At 60.2% G+C, this 9,703-nt stretch overlaps 1 protein-coding gene across 1 annotated transcript; it reads left to right on the top strand.

Moving 5' to 3' along the window:
- Nucleotides 1-376: 376 nt before the first annotated feature.
- On the top strand, nt 377-9,703 carry SCARF1 (scavenger receptor class F member 1). Its single transcript, XM_063146767.1, has 12 exons — nt 377-565; nt 3,065-3,246; nt 4,575-4,606; nt 4,794-4,895; nt 5,196-5,730; nt 6,585-6,803; nt 7,070-7,198; nt 7,304-7,402; nt 7,632-7,763; nt 7,926-8,050; nt 8,272-8,412; nt 8,755-9,703. Exons 1-12 carry the CDS (start codon nt 377-379, stop codon nt 9,669-9,671), a joined length of 2,802 nt encoding a protein of 933 aa, XP_063002837.1. The 3' UTR covers nt 9,672-9,703.

The following is a 9,703-nucleotide window of genomic DNA, read 5'->3' as shown; positions in this document are numbered from 1 at the left end:
AATCTGCCCGCTGCTTCCTCCATTGAATTGTACACGTTTTGGCAATCTCTTTACAGGGGAAACTTTCATGCTGCCTCTCTGCAGAAGCTCCAAATGCCAAACATTAAAATCCTACCTTTAACACTGAAACAATGCTAAAAAATAAGAAGCAATTAAAACAGCAGTAAGCTCAGCAATAAAAGTAAAACAAGTATGCGAGACGGAAGACTCTGTCAATATCTCAGGAGAATAAAAGTGGCACTTCCTGGCACTGAAATGGTAGCTAGTATCTGGGTGGAGAGTTTTCCATGAGTGGCTCTACATTTGCCACCCAGAGCAAGGCCTCTGATGCAACTCAAGAGGAGGGGGAAGAATCCCAGGGCAAGAGTCTCTTCAGATGACCACATGCCTGAAAGTGGACTGGAAGCTCTTTATGACAGGCAGCTTGGCATCTGACCGGCTGGTGGAAGCCCAGAACCTCCACACGCATGGAGAGGTGTCCCTGTGGATGGACTCCAAGCGGAAGAACTTGTGGATTCCGGTCATGCAAAGTGTTGTGAGAGTCCTGGTGATGATCCAAGCGCTTGTAAAATGCACCCTTGATTTCTGGCTTTGTACATAGAATAAAATCCATTTCGTTTGGAGACAGCTGCCGATTAAATCAATCCAAGTTCAGCTGAACGCTGCTTGCTTTTTTCTGCTTCTTCCAAAGGCCGGGGCGGGGGGCCGATTCAGCCATTGTGAGAACAAGCCCACCACATGGTCCTCCGGCACCCCGCACCCCTTCGCACCTCTGATCAGTGGCCAAACACTTCCTTCAGAACACTTCCCACAGACGCAACTTCATGAGGACTAGAGATTTCGTTTATCTGTGAACAAAATGAAAGTTGAGTTTCTAAGCTGCCCGGAGCCCTAGAACTCACAGTTGGCGGCAATAAACAGAGCCTGTCCTCTGGGGCCTGTTCTCCTTTCACGCACACCTTCTCCTGCCGCGAACGCCCCGCCTCACTCCACATCCTCCCTGTGTTGGATGTAGTGGTGCTGGAAGTAAAGCTGCGTGACCTCCATGCAGCCCAAGAGGCCCCGGGACCTGCCATGCCCTCGGCCCATTTGGGTAAGAGAGGAGGATGCTGTAAAGGAAGCACGCCCCAGCAAAGCTGGCTTTCCCACTGGATTTTGCACAGATCCAAAGAACACACACACACGGCTCCAAAACTGGAGGGTTAGGCCCAAATTTATTGAGGATAAGGGTAGGAAATACAAGATTAGCATTCAATGGATAAAACATGCAGATACAGAGTAGGCACCCAGACCAAGCAAACTAAAATAACTAAGTTGCAAACTATACTTCACCCAGCCATGTGGTCATCCAGCTCAGAACAAAAGCCCCTTGCAAAATGTACTCTTTATAGATAGTTCTGCTCCTTCCCCCCTCCCTTGCGAGGATCGTTCACACCTTCCCAGAGATGTTAATTTTCGCTCAAGGCCGATAGGCCTTGCCCCAAGTGGTTCCAGGATGTGCCAGAACGCCCCCATGCAGCTGGCGCTTATCTGTTCTGCTCCTAAAATCATAACAATAAAAATACATTTTAACATTCTAAAAGCCAGCCTTTGTATGAATTAACCCCATCCTTACAGATGCTTCCAGCAACGGACCTGGGAACAGCCTTCTCTCTGGTCAGACCATTTGTCCACCTGAGGCCAGCTGGCAGTGGCCTCCACCAGAGGTTCGGACAGAAAGAGCCGTTGCCCAAGGCTTGCAGCCGGGTCCTTTTTTCAACAAGAGCTGCCCCCATGGATTGACCCTTCTGCATGCAGAGCACATGCTCCACCACTGAGCTTCCACAGAAAATCAAGTAAGGTTCCAGTCCTCCTTGTTTGAAACAAAGAAGAACCTAGGCTGCATTAAGACCGCTGATCGGACTAGCGCTGTGGGGATAGGCGAGCTGGTTTCCTCTAGATGCTTTGGACAATCACTCCCATAAGCCCTAGCCAGCATGGCCAATGGTCATGGGAGAGTCAAGCCAAGATATCTGGGGAACCCGGCAGCCTACCTCTCGCCTGTCCTGGCTGGCAGCAGTGGCTCAGACAGGGGTCCAGGTGGGGCTTTTCCAGCCAGAGATCGAACCGGGTGCCGTGGATGCACCTGACGAGCCTCGACCCGTGGCCCTCCTAGCCAGGTTCAGCAACACCAGTTGCATCTGCTTTATTTTGCTTGAGCTGCCTTGGTTTCCCCAAGGTAGCCAGGGAACAGCCCTGCTTTGGGGAGATGGGGCCAGAGGCCCCGAGCAACGCACTGCCCAGAAACAGAACCCAAAGCCAGCCCGGCTACAAGGCGTAGAGCCCCCTGGAAAGGCCTGGTGGGTGGGTGGCTGGCTGGGTATCAAGGTGGCCAAGGGCTCTCACTGGACGTCATCGGATCCTTCAAGAGGGATGCTTGGAATTGTGCTTCCGCTCCGACAGGAAAAAGCGACTTCCTGTGCCTTTGCTGACGCGGAGCTCCCACGGCAGCAGCGGAGAGAGGAAGCCTGAGGGGGACGATGGTGTCCCTCTCCCTTTGGGCGGTGGCTCCTTCAAAGGCTCCGTCGACAGGAGCAGCACTTCACCTCCGCCCCAGAGCCCGTTCGTGGCGTCAGGAGCTGGCGGTGGCCCCCAGACCTTTGGGAGAGCAGAGCTTTTGGCCTCCGCCTCTGTGACCCCTCACCGCTGGCGACAGTTGTAGGGTGAAACATCTGGAGGGGCCCCTGTCGTAAAGGGACTGTAAACACCCTTTCCCAGGCTCCCAGGCATGAGTCAGGATCCAGCACACGCACGCACCCCCCCCGCCCTGTTGGGAGGCCACCCACTGCTCGTGGAGCTGGGAGGGCAGAAGCCAGCTTGGGGTGGGGGCATAGCGAGTGGGCCGGGGAAGCCTGAATGATGAGCCCAAGGAAGGGGGGGGGACCAGGTCCTCTTCCCACCCAATGCAAAACGCCTTCCCCAGAAGCACGGGGGCTATTCCCCCCTGGGCTAAAAATAGCTGGGGGGGCACGTTCACCCATGTGCATTCTGCCCTCCATCCTGCCGTCCCTGTGCACTTCCTCAGGAAAACCCAAGGAGGAAGCGGGGGCGGCCCAGCGCCAGAGGCCGGGCCACAGAGTGCCGGGCAGCTGCTGCCTGGGCCACTCCTGACCAGGGACCCACAGGGACCATGGATCTCCTGCCTCTGCTGCTGCTTCTTGGCTGCCGCGGCTCCTCTGACACGGAGGCCCTCAGGAGGCCCAACAGGTAGCTGCGTCCCCGTGTCGGTTGGTGGAGGGTCTGTGGGAGAAAGCATTTCCGGCTTTAAGAGGCGGCCTGCGGTAGCCTTGGACTCTTTGTTCCTCTGGCCTGAGCTTGTCTGCGGCAGCGTGGGCTCTCCCTGGGCAAGGCAGGGCCTCTCCCGGATCTTTTTTTTTTTTTAACTGGCGATGCTTCGATGGCACCAGGGACCTCCGGCAGGCAAAGCCGCTGGGCCAGGGTAGCTGCAAAGCCCCAAACAAGGTGGAAGCAGGATGCCTTAAGAAGGAGAGGGCGTCAGAGCTGGAAGGGACCATGGAGGTCATGGAGTCCACCCGCCTGCTCTGTGCCGTTGGAGGGAGCGAGGGTGGCGAAACAGCACAAAGAGACAGGGGTCTTCTCTGCCACGGCCCTGCTGACCGGGAACACTCTCCTGAAGGAAAGGTTAGGGTGTGCTTCAAGCAGGCTCACTGAAGCCAATGGGACTTCATGCCCTTGGTTTCGGTGGGTGTCCTCCTGCCTTTTTATCCTCCTGGATCATGGTACTGAGTTCGATGATTCACCTTCTGGTCGGAATTGACTGCTCTATGGTTGTTTTAAGTCCCTTTCTGAATATAATGTCGAGGGTATTTATGGCAGCTGATCATGGTGATCCATCCCTTTTGGTTTCAAAATAGAGAACTGGGATAAAGAAAGAGGCTGAAGCATTGGGGTGGCCTGTGATGGTGACCCAGCTAACAGAGGGGATGAGTCGGGGGGGCGCTCAGTGCTGGGATGGATTCATGCTCTGAGGATGGGCAGGATCTCGCTCGAGGAGGGCATCACACTTGAGGGTCTGTTCCTGCCTCCTTTGGTGCTCCCTGCCTCTACCTTTGCATTGTGTTTTCAGCTTCCTGCTGTTCACACTGGCCTCCGCGGCAGTTCTTGCCTGTGCTCTGGTCGAGGCTGAAGCCAAACTGCTTTTCTGGTGACATGAAGGGTGAAGCCACAGTGGAGCCCTCTACTTTTGAGCTTGCAGCTGAGCTCTTGCACAGTTTGCCTTGCTGCTCTATCAGTTTGTCCAGAAAACTCTTGCTAAGAAGTGAAATGCCTTGGGGCACTTCCCACAAAAGAGATGACTCAAAAAGCAAACCTTGGGGAGGTAGCGGTTTCCCGTGAGCAGCAGAGCAGGACAGGGTGGTGGTGTGTGTGTGTGGGGGGTGTCCCTCCGGTGCATGGAGCCCTCAAACTGTGGCTCTGCCAGGCTGCCTTTGGAATCTGCCAAGCTTAACTGTGTGTTTGTGGGGGTCTCTCTCTCTCTCCGCCAGTCAACCCCCCGACCTTCCCTGTTGCTCCAGCTGGAGGCCGGAGGGCCAGGCACACCCAGCTGGTAAGTGCAGGTCATCACGGTCTTTGGGTCCCCTGCCTGGGGTAGAGGTTGTGGTTGGCTTTGCATCTCCCCGGGCAGACAAGGGATGACATGGCTGCTCTTCCCTTGGCTGGGTGGGGGGTTCTGGGGGTCTCAGAGGCCCAGGGGGGAGGGCCCCACTCACTGCTTTCTGTCTCTGCACCCCCAGGGCCATGCACGGGAGGTGGCACTTGCGGTGCGGACGAGGTGTGTGTCTGGCCTGGCATTTGCCGCTGCAAGCCGGGTTTCTTTGGGGCCAATTGCACCGGACGTGAGTATCATTGGGGGGTGGGGGCCCAGAACAAGCAGAAAGGCCCGGGGGCTAAACTGCAGGTGTTCCACCATCGCGTGGCTCAAGGATATGGTGTGTGTGTGTGTGTGTCTCAGGACCCACTGCCCCTCTTGAGCCCTGTGGTCATCTGTGTGCTCCGTTCTAACTTCTGGCTCAATGTCTCTTTAGCTTTCTGCGGTTCGTTTCCTTTTGAGGGAGTTTTAGGAAAGGAGGGAGGGACCCCCTCCCCTCCCCCCTCCCCTGCAGCCTTCCACCCCCTATTCTTCTGTTCCCTTGCAGGCTGCCCTGGCCAATTCTGGGGTCCGGACTGCAAGGAGAGGTGCCTTTGCGACCCCCACGGGACATGTGACCCGGCCAGCGGGGCGTGCAGCTGCCTGCCCGGGCGCTGGGGGCCACTCTGCCAGCTTGCCTGCCCATGCGACCCCCGCAGCAGCAGCAGCAGCTGTGACCCCCTCACTGGGGCCTGCCGTTGCCGGGTGGGCTGGTGGGCTCCAGACTGCCGGCGGCAGTGCCTGTGCAACCTGGCTGGCTCCCGCTGCGACCCGGGGACGGGGCAGTGCGCTTGCCACCGCGGTTGGTGGGGCAAGCGTTGCGCCTTTGCCTGCAGCTGCAATGGTGCCCCCTGTGCCCAGGAGAGCGGCCGCTGCGAGTGTGGGCCAGGACTGTGGGGGGTGGCCTGCCACAACCCCTGCCGCTGCCTGCACGGGACCTGCGCCCCCCAGGACGGACGCTGCAGTTGCCACACAGGCTACCAAGGCGAGAGCTGCGCGGAGCCCTGCCCAGCTGGGCGGTACGGGCCTTACTGTGCACACAGGTAAAGACACCCCCCTTTGAGCCCCCTCCTCGCCCCAATGTTCCAGGTTTCCCCCATGCGGCTGAGGCTTCAGAACAATAACCTGGCTCCCTGGCACTGTGACGGCAAGAAGCCCCCTAGGTCTTCACCGTTGCCTCCGTGCCGGCGGTGGGCAATGCACCGAGGGCCCAAGAGAGGCTAGGCGTTCCGGGCCTTTGGGTTAGGGTCAGTGGCTCCCAGGGATGCAGCGTTGGCACAGTCTTTACATCAGTAGGGACTCTGACATCACACCTGCTTCCCTGCTGCCCACCCCTGACTTCCCTGCCCCCTCCGAGCTGAGCTGCCCTCCTTGCAGTCATGGGAGGGGGGGGGCGGGGAGAGAAATGGGTTTCCCCCAGCAGCCATACATTGCCCTGCTGTGTGGCAGAGGGTATCCCTTGCGGTCCAGGATCTGCAAGTCCCATTGGCTTCACCAAAGTCCTGCTCCTGGTGGAGGGGGAAAATGCTAGGACTGGATCCACACAGCTGTCTGTAGTTTTTGAACTCCACTTGGGGGTCAGGATGAGTGCCAGCCCTTCAAATCACCCCACTGACATGGATGGACTCGGTGAGAGTTGCTTGGGACATAACAGGGACCCTTCCTTGTAGCATCTTATTAAACCTGTGACTGATGAGCTGAAGAGCAGCCCTGGCTGATGAAGAGTTCTGTGGCCCTAAAAAGCCTGCCTCATTTTCAGTGCCTGGTTGGCTCAGCAGAAGGGTCTGCCCCACAGATTTTGTGGGCCAGGCGTCGCCATCAGCGCTGCATGCCTCCCCCTCGTGCCCTACTCCCAGCGACCCACAGCCCTCCCTCTCTTCTCTCCCTGCTCATGCAGCTGCGGCCACTGCAAGGACCAGCCGTCTTGCTCCCCAGTGAACGGCTCCTGCCCAGCCTGTGCCCCAGGCTGGAGTGGGACCCACTGCCAGCAGCCCTGCCCCCCCGGCCGCCACGGGGAGAACTGCAGCCAGCCCTGCCCTCGCTGCCGCCACGGGGAGACGTGTAGCCCAGAGACCGGGGAATGCCGGGACTGTGAAGCCGGCCTCCGAGGGACCAGGTGGGGACGACACGGGGGGGGGCAGCTATGGGTCCCCTGCCAGCAGCTGAGAAAGCTGGGGAAGCCCCATGGACCTGGGGTGGCCCCAGCCCCTGAAAGGAACCCCCACCCTGCCCCATAGGAACCTGGCAAGCTGCCCTGCCACAGGGCCTTCTCTCCTCTGCTGCTCCCCCATTTTGGGGGGACTGGAGATGTCGGAGATCAAACCTTTTGGATGCAGCACATTCCCCCGCCCACCCTACCCTTGCCTGCTTCCTTCCCTGCAGGTGTGAGCTGACCTGCCCCCCGGGGCTCTTTGGGGATGGCTGCCAACTCCTCTGCCCGGACTGCTTCAATGGGAGCTGCGACCCGGCGTCCGGGGCCTGCAAGTGCCAAGCTGGGTACTGGGGGCCCAGGTACGGGGCACTTGTGCAGCAGCCATGGGAGCAGGACGGGGTGGGGCGGGCCACGAGGCAGCAGCAGCAGCGTGGCCCATTCTGCATCTCCCTCTTGCCTTGCAGCTGCAATCGGACCTGCCCGGAGGGTTTCCACGGGCCCAACTGCTCTGAGGCCTGCTGGTGCATGGGGGCACTGTGCCACCCTGTCTCTGGGGTCTGCCGGTGGAGTAAGTCACCCTCTTCCTCACCCCTATAGGAACTGGGGCTAATCCTGCTGCCACTGCCGCTGCCCCCTTCCTCAGCTCTGGGGCTAGTTTAAGGAGTTGCTTGTCTGGGCACCTGGGAGATGCCGGGGTGGGAGTGGGGAAGGCAGTGTGGAGGGAGGGAGGTGGGGGGGCAGGGGGGCTTCCCCTCCCACCCCGGCTCCACCTGACATATCTGTCTCCCCCAGGCAGCCCACGTCGGGAAGCCCTCCTGGCCAGCATCCTGACCCCACTGCTACTCCTGCTGTGCCTTGGCTGCTGCTGCTGCTGCTGCTGCTGCTGCTACTGCAGCAGCAGGGGGACTGCCCCCAGGGCCTCCGGTGACAGGTGCCACCCTCAGGCATTGGGAGGGAAATGTGGGCTGTGTCCTTTAGTGGACGCGCTTGATGGGGAGGCAAGGGCTGCGCCGCCTCCTGCTCTGCCACAGAGCGCCTTGCATGGGACCGGCATGGGACCGGCGCCTCTCGCTCTCGCCTCCCCAGGGCAGCTGTGGTGCAGGGGAACTCAGTCACCCGGATGAAGCACCGTGTGTTGGGGACACTGGCCGACCTCCGTTCTGCCTTGCCTTGCTTCTCCTTGGGGGGCTACAAATTCCCAGGTATCACAGGTGAGGAGTGGGCCAGCGGGGGGGGGAGGCGTTGCATGCGCTCAACCCTAGTCTCTTCACCCAGGAGGCCTGTGGGCTAGCAGAGAGCGGGATGGACAGTGAGGGGCAGGAGACCCCTTGGGGCCATGCATTGCCCCCCACCCCACCCAGGCTAGGGGTCTTTGAAGTCGGCATTGCTCTGATTCTGACCCCTCTTCCTTTTCCACCTGCGGGACGGGCAGTCTCCCACCACGACGCTGAGATCCCCTTCAACCCCAGCTTCATCGAGCCCCCTTCGGCCGCCTGGCCCTCTGACAGCTCTTTCAACACGGATGAGGAGGAGGAGGAGGCGGGGCTGGCTTGCCCCCTCCCTGACAGTGAAGGTAGGGCTGCCCCCCCGTTTGCCCCCCTAACAGGTGGGGAGGGGAGGGCCTGCGGAGCCCCCTTGCGGCCCAAATTCCTCCCCCAGCTAGCCGGACGATCAGCTCCAGGACTCGAAATGAAGCCCCCGCACTAGAAGGCTTTGCTTCCCTTGAGCTGATGGGGGTGGGGGGTGGCTGCCAAATGGCCTGGATGGCCACCAGGAGCCTCCTCCCCTTGCTTTAGAAGTGTTTTTCTGGGACTTGTTGATGGCTTGTTTCCTATTTCTTAGAATAGAAAAGTGGGGTGGAGACCCCAGGGAGCCTGGCTGTATAACCCCCCCCCCCAATGCTCTTCTCTTTCAGCCCCCGACACAGAGCTTCAGATGGGCTTCCTGCCAGAGGTGTCAGCCTTGAACCCGGAGCCCTTTGCCATCCCTCGCACCTCCAGCATGGCCAAGACCAAGCGGCCCTCGGTGTCCTTTGCAGAAGGGACCCGGTTCAGCCCCCAAAGTCCCAGAAGCTCTGCAGAGGCCCTCACCCCACCCACGCGGAAGCCAAAGGCCTCTCGGGGCTCAGCTGCAGGCGACTCTCCCCAGCTGCACACCCTGGGCCCTGAGCAGGAGTCGATCCTGCCCAACACACTGGCCAGCTCCTACGAGAATGTGGAGGCTGGATCCCAGGAGGAGGAGGAGGGGGGCAGGCCCCGGGCCCTTGAACGCAGCACCCCCGCCGGCCGCAGGAAGCGCATGGCCAGCTCCCGGCACGTGGCCCAGAGGGTGGAAGTGCTGGAGGCAGCCACCAAAGGCCACAGCCACCAGCCCAGCAGCCTCACCACCATCTACGTCACGGTGGGCAAGGCGGGAAGGGGAAGCAGTGAGGGGCCCGTGCAGGCCATCCTGCACCGCCTGGGCAGCCTCCAGAGGGCCCAGCCAGTCTCCAAGGAGGAGCCCTGGCAGTGGAGAAGCCTAGAGGGCCTCCAGAAGCCACCATGGAGGATGCCAGGCGCCCAGAAGGACAGCAAGCGGCTGGTGGCCCTGGACCGGGCTGGCCTGGAGACCCCTGAGTCTGGCCCAGGGGAGGCAGAGGCCCAGGGCCTACTGGAAGGCCTGCCAGCTCCCATGCAGGAGGAGGAGAAGGACGGAGAGCACAGTGGCGGCAGCAGCAGCCCCGAGTCCTGCCCAAGTCTCAGTCAGCCAGAGGCGGCAACGGGAGGGCTTGCCTCCGAGGAGGGACAGGAGCCCACGTATGAAAATGTTTCCAGCTGGTCCAGCTACCCATAGCCAACGACAACACCCCCAGCAATGCCCCTCCC

This window comes from Elgaria multicarinata, chromosome 22 (genome assembly GCF_023053635.1).
Source record: "Elgaria multicarinata webbii isolate HBS135686 ecotype San Diego chromosome 22, rElgMul1.1.pri, whole genome shotgun sequence".
Classification (NCBI taxonomy): domain Eukaryota; kingdom Metazoa; phylum Chordata; class Lepidosauria; order Squamata; family Anguidae; genus Elgaria; species Elgaria multicarinata.
Note: the sequence above shows the minus strand (reverse complement) of the source record. Positions and strands in the feature narration are given on the sequence as shown.

Bases quoted from the DNA above. Each gene is read 5' to 3' on its own strand.
- SCARF1 (XM_063146767.1), top strand. From the start codon at position 377: ATGACCACATGCCTGAAAGTGGACTGGAAGCTCTTTATGACAGGCAGC. The intron at 4,607-4,793 runs GTAAGTGCAGGT...CTGCACCCCCAG, and splicing joins GGGCCAGGCACACCCAGCTG to GGCCATGCACGGGAGGTGGC. The intron at 8,413-8,754 runs GTAGGGCTGCCC...CTTCTCTTTCAG, and splicing joins CCCCCTCCCTGACAGTGAAG to CCCCCGACACAGAGCTTCAG.